The 17,473-nt window shown below is 41.2% G+C and overlaps 1 protein-coding gene across 1 annotated transcript in view; it reads left to right on the top strand.

Annotated features, from left to right (window-relative positions):
* The window catches only part of TOPAZ1 (testis and ovary specific PAZ domain containing 1), a 62,952-nt gene continuing 57,071 nt past the window's right edge, over window positions 11,593-17,473 (top strand). Inside the window, 3 exon segments of the mRNA XM_005695594.3 lie at window positions 11,593-11,837; window positions 11,839-11,980; window positions 13,192-15,631. Of these exon segments, the coding sequence (XP_005695651.3) occupies window positions 11,607-11,837; window positions 11,839-11,980; window positions 13,192-15,631 (2,813 nt within the window). The 5' untranslated portion in view covers window positions 11,593-11,606.

Consider the following 17,473-nt stretch of genomic DNA (forward strand, 5'->3'; position numbering starts at 1 on the left):
CCATCCAGCCATCTCATCCTCTGTCGTCCTCTTCTCCTCCTGCCCCCAATCCAACCCAGCATCAGAGTCTTTTCCAATGAGTCAACTCTTCACATGAGGTGGCCAAAGTACTAGAGTTTCAGCTTTAGCATCATTCCTTCCAAAGAAATCCCAGGGTTGATCTCCTTCAGAATGGACTGGTTGGATCTCCTTGCAGTCCAAGGGACTCTCAAGAGTCTTCTCCAACACCACCATTCAAAAGCATCAATTCTTCAGCGCTCAGCTTTCTTCATAGTCCAACTCTCACATCCATACATGACTACTGGAAAAACCATAGCCTTGACTAGTCGGACCTTTGTTAGCAAAGTAATGTCTCTGCTTTTGAATATGCTATCTAGGTTGGTCATAACTTTCCTTCCAAGGAACAAGCGTCTTTTAATTTCATAGCTGCAGTCACCATCTGCAGAGATTTGGAGCCCCCAAAAATAAAGTCTGCCACTGTTTCCACTGTTTGCTCATCTATTTCCCATGAAGTGATGGGACCAGATGCCATGATCTTCGTTTTCTGAATGTTGAGCTTTAAGCCAACTTTTTCACTCTGCACTTTCACTTTCATCAAGAGGCTCTTTAATTCTTCTTCACGTTCTGCCATAAGGGTGGTGTCATCTGCATATCTGAGGTTATTGATATTTCTCCCGGCAATCAAGATTCCAGCTTGTGCTTCATCCAGCCCAGTGTTTCTCATGATGTACTCTGCATATAAGTTAAATAAGCAGGGTGACAATATACAGCCTTGATGTAATCCTTTTCCTATTTGGAACCAGTCTGTTGTTCCATATCCAGTTCTAACTCTTGCTTCCTGACCTGCATACAGATTTCTCAAGAGGCAGGTCAGGTGGTCTGGTATTCCCATCTCTTTCAGAATTTTCCACAGTTTATTGTGATCCACACAGTCAAAGGCTTTGGCATAGTCAATAAAGCAGAAAGAGATATTTTTCTGGAGCTCTCTTGCTTATTTCGTGATCCAGCGGATGTTGGCAATTTGATCTCTGGTTCCTCTGCCTTTTCTAAAACCAGCTTGAACATCTGGAAGTCCACGGTTCACGTACTCTTGAAGCCTGGCTTGGAGAATTTTGAGCATTACTTTACTAGCATGTGAGATGAGTGCAATTGTGATGGTTTAAGCATTCTTTGGCATTGCCTTTCTTTGGGATTGGAATGAAAACTGACCTTTTCTAGTCCTGTGGCCACTGCTGAGTTTTCCAAATTTGCTGGCATATTGAGTGCAGCGCTTTCATAGCATCATCTTTTAGGATTTGAAATAGCTCAACTGGAATTCCATCACCTCCACTAGCTTTGTTCACAGTGATGCTTCCTAAAGCCCACTTGACTTCACATTCCAGGATGTCTGGCTCTAGATGAGTGATCACACCATCATGATTATTTGGGTTGTGTACAGTTCTTTTTTGTACAGTTCTTATGTGTATTCTTGCCACCTCCTCTTAATGTCTTCTGCTTCTGTTAGGTCCAGACCATTTCTGTCCTTTATTGAGCCCATCTTTGCATGAAATGTTCCCTTGGTATCTCTAATTTTCTTGAAGAGATCTCTAGTCTTTCCCATTCTGTTGTTTTCCTCTATTTCTTTGCACTGATCACTGAGGAAGGCTTTCTTGCTATTCTTTGGAACTCTGCATTCAGATGAGTTTATCTTTACTTTTCTCCTTTGCTTTTGGCTTCTCTTCTTTTCACAGCCATTTGTAAGGCCTCCTCAGACAGCCATTTTGCTTTTCTACATATCTTTTTCTTGGGGATGGTTTGATCCCTGTCTCCTGTACAATGTCACAAACCTCCATCCATAGTTCATCAGGTACTCTCTCAGATCTAGTCCCTTAAATCTATTTCCCACTTCCACTGTATAATCTAAGGGATTTGATTTAGGTCATACCTGAATGATCTATTGGTTTTCCCTACTTTCTTCAATTTAAGTCTGAATTTGGCAATAAGGAGTTTATGTTCTGAGCCACAGTCTATTGGTTTTCCCTACTTTCTTCAATTTAAGTCTGAATTTGGCAATAAAGAGTTCGTGATCTGAGCCACAGTCAGCTCCTGGTCTTGTTTTTGCTGACTGTATGGAGCTTCTCCATCTTTGGCTGCAAAGAATATAATCAGTCTGATTTTGGTGTTGACCATCTGGTGATATCCATGTGTAGAGTTTTCTCTTGTGTTTTTGGAAGAGGGTGTTTGCTATAATCAGTGTGTTCTTTTGGCAAAACTATGAGCCTTTGCCTTCTATACTTCAATCTTAAAAAATAAACTTAAAAAAAAACTTTTTGCCTAACTCTGGAGGCACTTGTAGATGTTATGGTCAAAGTGTTTTCTCCCCTGCAGTTGTCTTCCCACCCCCACCCCCTTGCAATAATCCTTTTGAACAGAAGTCTCCCCTTGCTAGTTCCAGAGTTGTTTTTTCTTTGGCTTGGTCAGGGAGAGTCTCTTTCTACAGAAACTTTTCAGCACAGACTTGAGGGAAGTCAGGGCATGGAGCATATACTAATAGATGCTGATGAGAAGAGACATTCTAGACAGGGGAGGAGCAAATGCAAAAGCCCCAAGAAGAGAACACACTTAGCATATTCAAGTGATAATGAGAAGACTACTGGGTTAAAACCCCACAAGGAAGAAGAATGTGATCTAATTAGGGCAAAGGGAAGCCAGAGACATCATTATGTAGAGCCTGTGAAACTTCAGAAGGCCTTGGGATTTTATTTTAAATAGGGTGGGTACCCACTGGAGGGTTCAGAGACAGGGACAACTTGGATTTTACTGACTCAACTTGACTATCAGGTAAAGAATAGTGGGACAAAATTAGAAATAGAGGAATGAGTAGTTTGATAAGAAAGATGGTAGCCTGACTAATGGACGTAAGTGGTGGAGATGATAAGAAATGAGGACATTTGGGATGTTTATAAGGAAAGCAGGCCAAGTTTACTGATGATTGGATGGGGGCAGAGATGTGGGCTAGTGAGAGAGAGGATTCCAGAATGAATCTAAGTAACTAGAATTATAGAGTTATTGTTTACTGAGTTGAGCTGCTGAAGCTATGGGATAAATGGGGAAATCAACAGTCATATTTGGGGCATGGGAATTTAAAATGTCAAATAGATACTATCTCAGCTGGGACAGAGCCCAAGGCAAGCACCAATGTGTAAGTAACTTAGAGGGGCCAGTGGTAAGGATGGGGACAGTGAGACCAATAAAAAGGTATGCTATCCACTTCTGCTGCTACTGCTGCTAAGTCACTTCAGTCGTGTCCGACTCTGTGTGACTCCATAGACGGCAGCCCACCAGGCTCCCCCATCCCTGGGATCCTCCAGGCAAGAACACTGGAGTGGGTTGCCATTGCCTTCTCCAATGCATGAAAGTGAAAAGTGAAAAGGGAATGTGAAGTTGCTCAGTCGTCTCCAACCCTCATCAACCCCATGGACTGCAGCCTACCAGGCTCCTCCATCCAAGGGATTTTCCAGGCAAGAGTACTATAGTGGGGTGCCATTGCCTTCTCTGTGCTATCCACTACTATACATAAAATAGATAATGAATAAGAATCTACTGTAGAGCACAAGAAACACTACTCAATACTCTGTAATGACCTATATGGGAAAATAATCTGAAACAGAGTGGATACATGTATATGTATAATTGATTCACTTTGCTATACATACATCAGACACTAACACAGCATTGTAAGTCAACTATATGCCAACAAAAATTAATCTGAAAAATAAAGCGTGATATTAAGAAGATTGCTGCCATGAGCAATGAGGGCTCAAATATTCAGAGACGCCTAAGAAAATATACCAAAGGCCTCCAGGATTGTCTGTCTGAAAGACAGGAGGCAGGAGGATTTATCCACTAGCTCCCTACCCCTGCTGGTTGAGGGTTTCTCCAGGCATGCTAACAACACTGCACTATCTAGCTGCCCACTCCCTGGATGAAGCCAGATGTCTGCTTGGGGCACTGGAGGAATCCTCGAAGCCAGAAAGCAAAACTCTTGGTGACTGCTCTCTGCTAAATGAGTCCAAGTCTTCAAGGAACTGTTTATCCCAGCCATTTGGATCCAAGGCATGAACAAGGGACTACAAAGCAGGACACTGGGCTGGAGATACAAAGTCATCAGTGCGTATACAAACATAACACGTTCTCTTGAGTGGGTAAAAAGACTAAATAGAAGGAAATTTTCCCTCTAACACTTCAAATCAAACCATTTAGACAACTACCCACTCTATCCATTGGTAAACTTGATCTTGACACCATAGCACAGGCATAGCCCCCTACTCTCTGAGATTTTCCCACAATGGAAAGTGAAAAGGGAACTCCCTCCTCCACCAAGGATATAATAGACAACAATGCTGGTGCTAATTCAACTGGAAAATTAGAGAGGCATAAATACAAGGTCCTTTACAGAGATGCCAGAACATGGGTATATGCACCACAGACATCCTTAGACAGGTGTGCAGCCACATGCAGAAGCAGAATAAATTTGTGCTTGCTTCACTCTCTCTCTCAGACCAGAGGTGATTGTCTCCTGACGAATGGCTACTTGGAAGTGTGGGCAATTCAGCAGCAAATGGAGGAAACAGGAAATGACTGATTCACAGCACTTTTAAATTACTTAGCTTCTTGTGCCACACAGTAGTAAAATGAAGACGTTAGACTGGATGATTTCTGAGGTCCTGTTCTGCTGACAAAATCCCATTGTGCTTCATTTTGAACTTATTACATTGAGTAATAGGCTTCATCTGATTCCATGACACAATCAAAGGCTCTTAGGTTAAAGAGCAGAGAGTTCCTAAAGCCAGATAAAAGAATGGTGCCTCATCCTTGGATGCTCTGGATCTAGGGCCCCCTAGTAGATAAAAAGTTAATCAAGTTTCGAATTGAAAGAGACACATGGACCCCGGTGTTCATCGCAGCACTGTTTACAATAGCTAGGACATGGAAGCAACCTAGATGTCCATCGGCAGACGAATGGATAAGAAAGCTAAGGTACATATACACAATGGAACATTAATCAGCTATTAAAAAGAATGCATTTGAATCAGTTCTAATGAGGTGGATGAAACTAGAGCGAAGTAAGTCAGAAAGAAAAACACCAATAAGTATATTAACGCATATATATGGAATTTAGAAAGATGGTAACGATGACCCTATATGTGAGACAGCAAAAGAGACGCAGATGTAAAGAGCAGACTTTTAGACTCTGTGGGAGAAGGTGAGGGTGGGATGATTTGGGAGAATAGCATTAAAACATATATATTACCATATGTGAAATAGATTGCTAGTACAGGTTCAATGCATGAGACAGGGCTCTCAGGGCTGGTGCACTGGGACGACCCTGAGGGATGGGATGGGGAGGGGGCTGGGAGGGGGATTCAGCATGGGGGACACATGTACACCCATGGCTGATTCATGTCAATGGATGGCAAAAACCACTACAATATTGTAAAGTAATTAGCCTCCAATTAAAATAAATTAATTTAAATTTTTTTTTAAGTTACTTGAGTTTCCAAGTCTGGACTCTAATATTGGAAGCAAGATATTTGGGACCACAGGCCAATTTTGAAATCTTTGATTTTTTTTTTCTCCCTAGAGATATAATAGGTTCATTGACTTTTTTTTTTTTTAAAATATTTAAAGGGTTAGACCATGTTTCTATAGGGCCAGTTTCACGGGCACACAATCTGTGTGGTTACACAGGGCCCCACACTTGGTTTAATGCTCTGCTGTGTCTCAAAATCCTTAATCTTCATCAAAAGGTCTCCAAAAAGTACATTTTCATTTTGTACTGAGCCCCACAAATTGTGTAGCCAGTCCTGTGCATTAGTCATCTACAACTTTAGTTGGAGAATACAGAGAATGTAACTTTGCTGTCATCTTTCCAGCATAAACCTAGGACTTGCCATGCACAAAGGACATGGGTGAAGCAGTGACCCCAAAGTTGACTCCAAGGGCTAAGCAGTAGTGTCCATCAAGATTCAGAGACAAGGGGGAAAGTGTAGAAAATAAAAAGTGGGGAGGGGAACTGTTGGGGCCAGCGTGAGGAAAGCAGGAGAGACTCCATCTTGAAGCCTGTCATCCATCTTAAAGACAGGATGCAAACTGGGCCTGAACCCTGCCCAAGAGTGAGGAAACCATTGCTAGTGAAAACCAGGTCTCCTGGAGACTTCCCTCCCTACAGATGACAAACAGAGATTGTAGTTGAGGTCAGGCTGCCCCTGTTAGATTAACCATGGAGACATCCCCCCTTGATGTATAATCATTGTTCCCCACCTTTAACCTTAATTGTTTATTCTCCTTGCATCTACTTGTTGTAAAACTCAATCATATACCACAAAGATGTTGTTAACAGTAACCAGTCACATAGTGACTGGGCCTCTCAGAAACATCAGGGTTCTTGTTGGGAACTGATTCCCCTTGGATCCGCTGGCATAATAAACTGTACTCCACTGTCTTAAGGGTCCTCCAAGGTATGTTTTGCGACTCCAGATTCCACAAAAGAACTAGAAGAGAAGAGCCCCCCAGGTACCCACAAAGGGCTGAGTCTGTGGACCGAGATGTGGTTCAATAGGTAAGGGTAAATATTGGGTAAACATTCTGCTCAATCTTCTGAACTACCAAGTATGTGAGATCTGCCACCAGAAAAATTGAGTTCTCTGGTAAACAACTGTGCCTGCCCTTTCCAAATACTGCAAAGCACAATAGTAGGATTATGATAATCATTTCACAGAAGAGAACAGAAGAAAACTTGAATAAACATACCTAATCTCCTCAAGTTTTCCATAAAAGCAGTTTGGTATGAGGAATTTAAAACCTGTAATAAAGATTATAAATTTTTTTTTAATGCAGAATGTTCAGTGAGCTTGATTTTGCAATTTCCTATGCTACTAAGCTCTTCCCATTTCTCTTTCATGCATTTCAACAGTTATGAGCATACGTCTTTAAATTCCTGGGCCTATAGCCGAGTTTAAGACCATCTGTTTTTATTCAGACCAAGGAAGCTGGATTCTTGAATTTTTATCTTTATTTTAATAAGATCTTGGTAGCAATGTTTATTTTGAAGGTAGTAAATATTAGAATTAAATAGGATTTATCTTTCAATATAGAGGTTTTTATTGAACAGATCCTAGTGTTTACAATTTGCTAGGCATTGTTCTAAGCGTTTTACAAATATTAGCAAATTTCATTCTCATGAGAACTCTTTAGAATTCACCTTCTCTAGCACCTTCAACAAGGAACAATAAACCCACACAGAAATTACAGGACAAGGGAAAGTATCTTTAGGTTTCTAAGAGTGGCAAACTGCAGGAAGGTGAATATATGGGAAGACACTAATTGAGGAAATTTTATTTGCAGATTCCTCTAGTACCGTTTCTCGGCTGCAGAGAGTTGAGAGTCATCTCCAGTAAAGGAGAATTTATATCTTGCCTCTAGGCAGAAATGGGGGAGGGTAGAGAGTTTTCCCTACATTTCCTGCTGTTTAATTGCCTTCAGCTCAAAAAAATGTTTATGTCAAAGAGACATATTTTGGGATGACAGATTCTGGTTTCCTTCAGGATGTGCTCTTATTTCATTTCACAGATAAGGAAACTGGTGCACAAAGTGAACTTGGAATAAGCATGTAGCCTGAAATCCTTAAAATTACTTTTTCTAAATTCTGCTATTCTTCAACTGGTTTTCCTTTTACTGGGGATATTTCCAAGCAGGAAAAAAAAAATTTCTAGGTCCTTTACACCTCCTTTACCTAAGTTCTATTTTCTAGAAGCTCCTAAGGATATTTCACTCATCCAAAATGCCACAGTACTCTACACCAAACCTACTATTTTTTAATGTGTAATATACATTGTGTTCAAAATCAATCTCTTTTAACATACAAAGATAAAACAAACAAACATGCAAAGATAAAAAGAAGATACCTGGAAAAGAATCTAAACAAGAGTGGATACATGCCAATGTATAGCTGATCCACTTTGTTGTACAGCAGAAACACAACATTGTAAATTAACTATACTACAAAATTAATTTTAAAAAAAGAAAGTACCTGCCCAGAGGGGGGCATACAGGAACTCCCCTACATATGAATAAGTTCCATTCTAAGAGCATATTCATAACCCCAGTTTGTTTATAAGTCTATCAAAGTTAGCCTAGATACCCAACTAACACAATCAGCTACATAGTACTGTATGTAGCTGATTAGTACATAGCACTCTACAGTTTTATACTTTTCACACAAATAATACATTAAAAAAAATAGTGCTATACAGTAAAGTACACAAAAGCACAACCACCTGTAGAGGATGCACGCACGTGACAATGTACACCAGACATGTGAACTAACTTACTACCTAAATGGACAGGCAAACATGTAGTCTTATCTTTGAAAGTTCACAACTTGAAGGTTTGTACGTAGGGGACTTATTGTACCAGTAAACAGCTGAAAATGATGTGTTGACAGGCAGGAACATCTCACTCCTCCAAGTATAAGGAGAAAGGTATCTGGGAAGCATCCTTGAGGGGTGATCCTTACTGAATCTTGAAGGGAAATTTGTACTTCATCAAGCAGACAAGCAAAAGAATTTCCAGGACCAGCATATATTGAACCAGCACAGGTATTGAACAACTTTCTCAGGAATTAACGAAGCTCAGGTTCTTTGTGTCTCAGCACAGAAGGAATTCATTGAGGGACAAAGTGGTAAGTAAAAAGTGGCTTTATTAGTATAGGATGCTTGTGAAGGATATAAGAGGGCAGTCAAGATAGCTCTTCCCTGAGAACTAAAAGGGCTGCATTTTTGTTAGTTAATGGAAAAGTGGGGAGGAGGAGAAGACCGCCTTCCTCCTCATTTTTTGAGTAGAGTAGGCTTATATCATTAGCTCCTCCTTCATGGCAGGTTATTGACCCTATATGGTTAAACTAGGAATGTCATCAGTTCAGTTCAGTTCAGTCGCTAAGTCGTGTCCAATTCTTTGTGACCCCATGAACCGCAGCACACCAGGCCTCCCTGTCCATCACCAACTCCCGGAGTTCACAGACTCACGTCCATCGAGTCAGGGATGCCATCCAGCCATCTCATCCTCTGTCGTCCCCTTCTCCTCCTGCCCCTAATCCCTCCCAGCATCAGAGTCTTTTCCAATGAGTCAACTCTTTGCATGAGGTGGCCAAAGTACTGGAGTTTCAGCTTTAGCATCATTCCTTCCAAAGAAATCCCAGGGCTGATTTCCTTTAGAATGGACTGGTTGGATCTCCTTGCAGTCCAAGGGACTCTCAAGAGTCTTCTCCAACACCACACTTCAAAAGCATCAATTCTTCGGTGCTCAGCTTTCTTCACAGTCCAACTCTCACATCCATACATGACCACAGGAAAAACCATAGCCTAGACGGACCTTTGTTGGCAAAGTAATGTCTCTGCTTTTCAATGTGCTATCTAGGTTGGTCATAACTTTCCTTCCAAGGAGTAAGTGTCTTTTAATTTCATGGCTGCAGTCACCATCTGCAGTGATTTTGGAGCCCCCCAAAAGAAAGTCTGACTGTTTCCCTATCTATTTTCCATGAAGTGATGGGACCAGATGCCATGATCTTCGTTTTCTGAATGTTGAGCTTTAAGCCAACTTTTTCACTCTCCACTTTCACTTTCATCAAGAGCCTTTTCAGTTCCTCTTCACTTTCTGCCATAAGGGTAGTGTCATCTGCATATCTGAGGTTATCGATATTTCTCCCGGCAATCGTGATTCCAGCTTGTGCTTCTTCCAGCCATAGTGCTATTCAAATCAGCAGAGAAGTGGTAACATACACTATGTTAAATCATCTCAGATTTCAGTTTGAGGGTCTCTACTTTGGAATGTCATCTTTGCCCTATGTCCTGTACTTGGTGTGCAGAGGTCCTTGTCTTAAGGATCATTATCTTGCTGACCTCAGCCAGCATGAGGCAGACAGGTCTCATTTTTTTACCTAATGACCTGGAGGATATCTTGTGCTTTTATTGCATGAGTACATTGTTAAGCAGGCCTGTTTTGTTTCATGATGTTCTGATTCCTTTCTTGAGCAATCATTAATGTACAATGGTCTCCCAAAGTTAATTCTCTAGACATAATCCCCTAGTGGGATTTCTAAAATTATTTGTGTAACTGCCGTACTCTATTTCTATCAGCATGCTGGATCACATGGAATCTAGGGAACTTCAGCAGTAGCCCAACATAAGGTAAATGCAGGCAAGGGTATCTGTGGTGTTAACAAACAGCCACCCTCCACCCCACAAAAAGATAAAATTCTTACCCAACTGAACTTGAGTCCTTTTGCCCACAGCACAAGAAAGACAATTTACTATCACCAGTTGTGAAGGAAGGCACAGTAATTATCTGCAGGGCACCAAATAAGGAGTATTGGCAGTTCATGCTCAAAAGACCCAAACTCTCTGAGACCTGCTCAGTTTCAAAATTATGACTGTCATATAGATATAAAAATGAAAACGTGTTAAAGATTTTGTTTCTCATATCAGGCAGATTTTATAACCATCTGCTCAAAGGACAAGACCAAAGAATAGACGCATTATAGACCAGAAATATTGAAATAAATGGAGGCAAAACCGTCTTCTTTCACAGGGAGTGCAAAAGTCGATTGAACTTCAGTAGCAGAGAATTTGTGTTTGCTGCCGTCTATGGGGTCGCACAGAGTCAGACACAACTGAAGCGACTTAGTAGCAGCAGCAGCAGCAGCAGCAGCAGATCATCATTTTGCACTGCTACCACTCATTTACAACTTACAGTTGTAAAATAGCTCCCACAGAATTAGAATCAGGTAATGCAGAAAGGTAACTCCTGGGCATAGATTTCCAATGAAGTACACCTTCTCCCCCACAGTGGCAGTGAGAAACAAAAATCAAATATTCAGGGGCCATACATGAAAGAGCAAATAACACACTTTCTGTTAGCTTCAGTCTTTGAGCAAAGGAGGTTCAAGAAAGGGCAAGGTGGGAAATGCCAAGATACCCTTTCATTGGAAGGGCATGGCCTGGTGGCAGGTGGAAGCTGACTGAAAAAGCACAAGGATGGAAGCACGAGTAACATCCAGTAGGCTGATGAAGTAGGTCAGTCAGAGTCTGCAAGCTGGAGCCAAGGTGAGTGGCTGACAAACACAGAAAGTCGAATCCAGCAAATGTCCTGAATGCGGATGTGAGGGATCAGGTCGAAAGAAGGGTATTTCTGACAGCTTCCACGTTCCTTACTCAGACAGCTGGGTAGACAGTGGCGCATCCACCAGTACAAAAGGAGCAACTCAGTGAGGAAAAATAAGTTCAATTTTGCAAACCGGAGGCTGAGGTGCCTACACAACGTCGGGAAGGCAGATGGAACGGGACCCCAAGAGGTCAGGGGTAGAGTTAGAAGCCACTCGGTCTTTGAAAGCAACCAGGCAAGAGAGGCGGCAGGTGAGAGAGGGGCCCCGAATGGTCCCAGGAGAGTCCAGCCTAGTGGAAGGTTCGACCCGACCGACGTGGAGACTTCACGGTCGCGCAGCGAACTCCAGAGGCCACAGGCACAGAGCCTCGCGGTCCCTCCGCCCGTTGAACCTCGTCGCATTTGCCATGGCCAGGCCGCGCGGGCCCCACTTCCGCTTCCGGTCCCGGGGTCTTGGCGGCGAGCAACGCGGGGCGGAGCCTCAGGTAGCTGGCGGAAGGAGCAGCCTTCCGGCGGCTGGTGGGCTCCTGCGAGCAGGCGCGGCTTGCCTCGGCGGGGAGACTGGCAGCCCCGGGCGGATGTGGCGGCCTCCACCCTCGGGCCCCACGGCGGCCCCAGGGCGTGAAGGCGACGCTCGGAGGCCTGAGGAAGAGAAGCCGGCGGCCAGGGCCAGGCGAGGCGGGAGGCTGCGGCCCTGAGGCGAGGGGGCGCGAGGAAAGCAGGCAAAAGAGGAGGATGGTGGCTCAGGCGTCTGGGAAAGAGCTGGAAAGTGACAAGTCAGGTGAGGCATCCGGGACTGGGAAGGCCTTACTTAGCGAGGCGGCGTGTGGAGGGGCTAGGAGGACATGGGGGCCTTTCAGGCCCATCTGACTGGCCCACTTTAGAAGCAGCGAAGGAGGCGGAGCTCCCATTGCAAGCGGGAGGACGCAGTAAGAGAGCACTTAGGGGTCACTCCCTTTCTAGCCTTTGCACCCATTCTCCTTCACGCGTGTTTTTTCAGTAGCTTTTCACTTGAATCTACACGGGGTTTACTGATGCGCACAGTTGACCAGAAAGAGGAAAAACACAGGAATTCATTTAAAAGATATTTATTCCGTTAGGGTGTCTTGGTCAGAAGTACTATAAAAGGAGGGCTTCCCTGGTAGCTCCCCTGGTAAAGAATCCTCCTGCAATACACGAGACCCCAGTTCCATTCCTGGGTGGGGAAGATCTCCTGGAGAAGGGATAGGCTACCCGCTCTAGAATTGTTGGGTTTCCCTGGTGGCTTTGGAGAAGGCAATGGCACCCCACTCCAGTACTCTTGCCTAGAAAATCCCATGGACGGAAGAGTCTGGTAGGCTGCAGTCCATGGGGTTGCTAAGAGTCTGACACGACTGAGCGACTTCACTTTCATGCATTGGAGAAGGAAATGGCAACCCACTCCAGTGTTCTTGCCTGGAAAATCCCAGGGATGGGGGAGCCTGGTGGGCTGCCGTCTATGGGGGGTCGCACAGAGTCGGACATGACTGAAGCGACTTAGCAGCAGCCTGGTGGCTCAGACAGTAAAGAATCCGCCTGCAATACAGGAGACTTGGGTTGGAAGGATCCCCTGGAGAAGGGCATGGCAACCCACTCAAGTATTCTTGCCTAGATAATCCCCATGGACAGAGGGGCCTGGCGGGCTACAGTCAGTAGGGTCGCAAAGAGTCAGATACAGCTGAGCAACTAAGCAGAGCACAGCACAGCACTATAAAAAGGACTCCTACTAGTGAGCCACTTTGGCTAGTGTGGAGTGATCATGCTAGAGGTTATTCAGCTGCCTTAGAATTTATACAGGTTTGTATGTAGTTCTTTAATAGAAATTAGGTCTTTGATTTTGAAAACAAACCTGTGTTTTCCTAGAGCTATTCAGGGAAATAAAAATGGATGACTTCACTTTTTTTTTTTTAATTTGTATTGCTTTTTCCCCCTCAATATAAAATCTTCTCTGGTATTTTTTGTTGTTTTGATCAGCCAAGGAAAAAAGAAAAGTTACTGAAGCCTCAAGTGATGATCCACAGCCAGGGATTGACCTGGTAAGAAAGGAATCATTAACCAGTTCGGAATCTTTCCCAACAGTGGAATGCAGTGAATTTCAAAGTATGGCTTTCTTGCAGTCTTTGGGTAAGGAAAGGTTGGTAGAAGGTATTAAAAGAAGAATTCGAATAAAAAAATTTAAAAGCTTAGAAAGCCCAGCTCTCAAAATGACTGAAAATAAGGCTACACAAAATAGTAAGGTTGAATTCCAAGATGAACTGTACAAGAATACTCTGAAATATTCTTGTAACAGCTTGTCACCTGGAGTAGAAAATAATTCCACTTTAAAATTACATGATTGCAGTTGTCTTTCCCATTCCAAGGATTGTAATGATGAAAATAACCTTGCATATAAACCTGATGGAGGATGTATGCATGTACCAGAAAATTCCTCAAAGTCAAAGAAAGAAAACCCTAGGAGTCTTATAGATAAGACTGATCCAAGCAATATTCCTCAGCTTTTACAAACTGAAGAAAACTTAATGCGAGTAAGTCAATTATTGCTTGAAGAAAATGATTCATACCTAAGTAAAAATAATGGCATGTTTTCCTGCCTTCAAAGTGAAAAAAATAAACATTCAATAGAGGAGAGCAGTATTGGGAGAAAATCCAGAAAAAGGATGAAGGTGTCTGAAAAAGGAAATGGAATGGTTATTGAGATGAAGTTTTCTAATATGTGTAACAAATCTGAGCTGATGATACAAGGAAACCAAACAGGTGCTGAAGGTAAAGAAACAGAGACTTTAGAAGCTAAAAAAAGTTCTTTGAAAGTTTTGAGAAAAGTAAATAATAATACACTGTCACCGATGGATCCTTTATTAAGTCTTCCAGAAACAGGGAAAAAAACAAGTCCTGAACATTATGCAAATGCTGTGTTTCAGAAAGCCCTTGAGCAACTTTCAAAAGAAGAAACAAAGAATGTTTCACAGCCTTTAGGATGTACCAGCATGGATCCACCAGAAGATTATTTTAAGTCAATTGAAAACTCATTAGTGAAGTCACTTAGTGATTGCTTCCCTATTGAAAAGAGGTCTTCTAGGGAAGGCTTGAAGAATGAAGCTGAAGAATCTAAATATAGCTGTCACAGAACAATACCAATGACTGGCAAAAGAACTTGGCCTTGTTATTCATGTGCTAGAATATCTGCCCAGTGTTGGAAAAAAGCTTCCTTGCCACAAAGTTCTAGGCAAGATGATTTTCTTAGACATCAAACGAATCAAACTCACTTAACTGACTCCAAACTAATGCTACAAAGTTCTGTAACAGAAACAAACAGTGCATCTTCAAGTATAGAAAAATTGGATTCTAATTTAAATTGTTTACCTTCAATCTCTACAGTGGAACCTACTTCAGTGGTTATAAAGGAACCTATAGTCAATGATGATGAAAAAATGAAGTCAGAGGAGCTAAGCAGAAGTGCATCAGAGGTAGTTTCTAATATTACCGAAGATACTCCATTGTCTACTGTGACTCACAACTCAACAGGAAGTAAAAAAAAAGATAGAGGGAATTTAACAAAACTGAATTTGATGGTGGCTTCCCAGGATGGCCAGGAAGCAAGTAACTCTACAGGCAAAACTATTCATCGAAAAGCATGCATTACTAAGCAAGCACTGGTTGTTCCAGACCTAGTTAAGATACTGAACACAGGACGGCTGACTAATTTTAAAATTCCTTTACTTAAGAACAAAACAGAAAAAAGAAAAGAAATTAATGCCAAGTCATCAGAGAGAGAAGTGTATAGTCCCCTAGAACTTCTTGACAGTTTATCTGGAGCAGAGGTAAGGCAGAGTAGGACTAAAGAAAATGCTGTCACGGTAACTTCAGGACCTCAATCTTTGAGTATACAGCATAGTGTAATTCCAGTGCAAGCTAGTTCTGACTCATTCTGCAGTAAGAATTCCTGTTTTATTGCTCCAAGCTTTTTAAAGCAAGGTAATAATAATAAACCATCTAGCCACATCTCTGCATCAGGCCATATCATTTCTAATAAGGCAGCTGGTTCTCTCACAGTTGAAAATAATACATTTTCTTGTGATCCTGGATGTATAGAGAAAAATCCTACCTTCTATTCCAATGAACAAGAACCATTCAAAGCAGTTTCCTCTGAAGTTAGTGGTAAAAAAATGTCTAAGAACTTTTCAGAAATTAAAGTGGGGTTTCCAGATATTCTGAAAGCATATGAAGATGATGTCCTCTTAATTGATGTAATTCAAGATGACCCAGACCTCTTTGGAGTCTCCAGTGAAGGGGAACTCTCATTTCCTTCAGAGGTTCCCATGATAAGCCAGGAGCCCAATGTTGCTGAAGAACATCAATCGGCAGACTCCAAGCACATGGAACTTCCAGAAAAAAAAGAACCAGGAGATGACTTGAGGTATGCATGTTCAAATATGCCTTTTGGTGCCGATTATTGTTGCAGGTTTCAAAAGCGCTTTCTGGTCATTAGGTGTCACTAATTTATTCAGTGATCATATTGACGCTCCATTATTTTTTCAACCCAGTTGTTTATTAAATGTAATATAGTGTATTATTGCTGAGACCTGGAAGTGTCATTATCCTGAAACTTAGACTTGAAATAAAATTATTATTATATTTGAAATTATAATGGAGCAGATCAGCTGTTTGGAGTTTTAAATGGTGGTTTATAAAGTGGCTTTTTAAATTACTGAGCTTGCTTCTTTCAAAAGTCACTTAAATTGATCTCCATGTTTTTTAATCATTGTAAATATACAGATATACTTTCATTTCAATCAAGTTACTTATTAAGAAAAGTGCTGTATATATATATTAACACATTTTCTGTGGCTTCCTTTTTAGATAAAAAATTTATTTTTCAGTTGTCAGAGAAGCCTTGGAAAAGTTTATTTGAATTAAAACTTAAAAGTAAATCAAAAGTTAAACTAATTTTCAGAGGGAAAAAGCTTAAAATTTTTTTTCATGGTTTTATATTTAGGGAGATGGTTTTAAATGATAGCTTAGTCCCCAAAGAGGGTGAGTTTGCCTGAATCAACTTTAAATAGAGCCAAGTAATAACCTTCATGTTCAGGAACTTGATCTATCTGATTGGCCCGAATTTTATTTAATATTATATTTTATTAAGTTTCATAATTTTGAAGCTCTAATTTGTTTTTGTATGTTACAATACTTGAATATTAGAATGTTTTGTGAACAGAGTCAAAATAAGAAAACACATTCCACTAAGATTCAATGGTACATGACTTAAAATTCTCTGGTATTTATAAATTTAGTGATACTACATTCTTCTTGATGTTCTTAGTGTTACAAGAACTTGTAACCTATCACCCAATAGAGTACTTTCTAATATCCCAAAGGAAGAAACAATAGCTCTATTATCTTTAGATGATAATAATTATCTACTGTTTTAAAAACCATGTAATGAGGATGGTAATCTGTCCATTTTGAAGTGGAAAAAATGAGGGTGACAAGTTTTCACTTGTCCAGGTTGACACCACTAGTAACAGAATCTGAACTTGAACTATCTTACTTTAAAATTAATGGTCAAGGACTTAACCTTTATAGCCTAACCTAGGTTTCTGAGTCTTCTCCTTGCCTTAATAGCTCTGTGACCTTTTAGGCAAATTATTTTACCTTATCTGTTAGAAGGGGAGGTACTTGCCTCAGGACTGTAAGAATTAAATCAGTGAATGGATGGGACAGGTATTAGTTTGACACTGGGTGAATAGTGAGAGCTCAGTAAAGGGTAGTTATTAAAGATGCTTTTAACTCTTCTTCTACCATGCTTCCTTTGAGGAATGCAAAGAGAAATCGGAGCAAATCTGGCATTCAAAAGCAAACATCTGTTAACAGGATGTTGACAGTGAACTGCAATTGAAGGGAGAAAGAAGTGTTATGAAGTGGGCATAAAGTTTGTTTTTTTATATTTTTTTTCCTTTCTTAGAATAATGGCTGATTGCATTAAAATGACACATGTTCATTACAATAGAAGTGTAATAGGGAGGGAATCCCACCACCCAAAATAACAAATTAATTACTAAAATTTGTGTGCGTCATTCCAGAATTCTGTCTAGGCATGTATGTGGATATAATTTCAGAAAAATTAGATCATGCCACTTTTTAGTAAAAACGTCTAATTTTACTTGCACTTAACTTGGGGAAGGAGAGACTGAAGTGAAACTAAAGGAATTGCTGAAACAAAAACCTCTTTACCACAAGAAATTAGTTCCTAACAGTCGGT

This window comes from Capra hircus, chromosome 22, assembly GCF_001704415.2.
Source record: "Capra hircus breed San Clemente chromosome 22, ASM170441v1, whole genome shotgun sequence".
In the NCBI taxonomy this organism is placed as follows: domain Eukaryota; kingdom Metazoa; phylum Chordata; class Mammalia; order Artiodactyla; family Bovidae; genus Capra; species Capra hircus.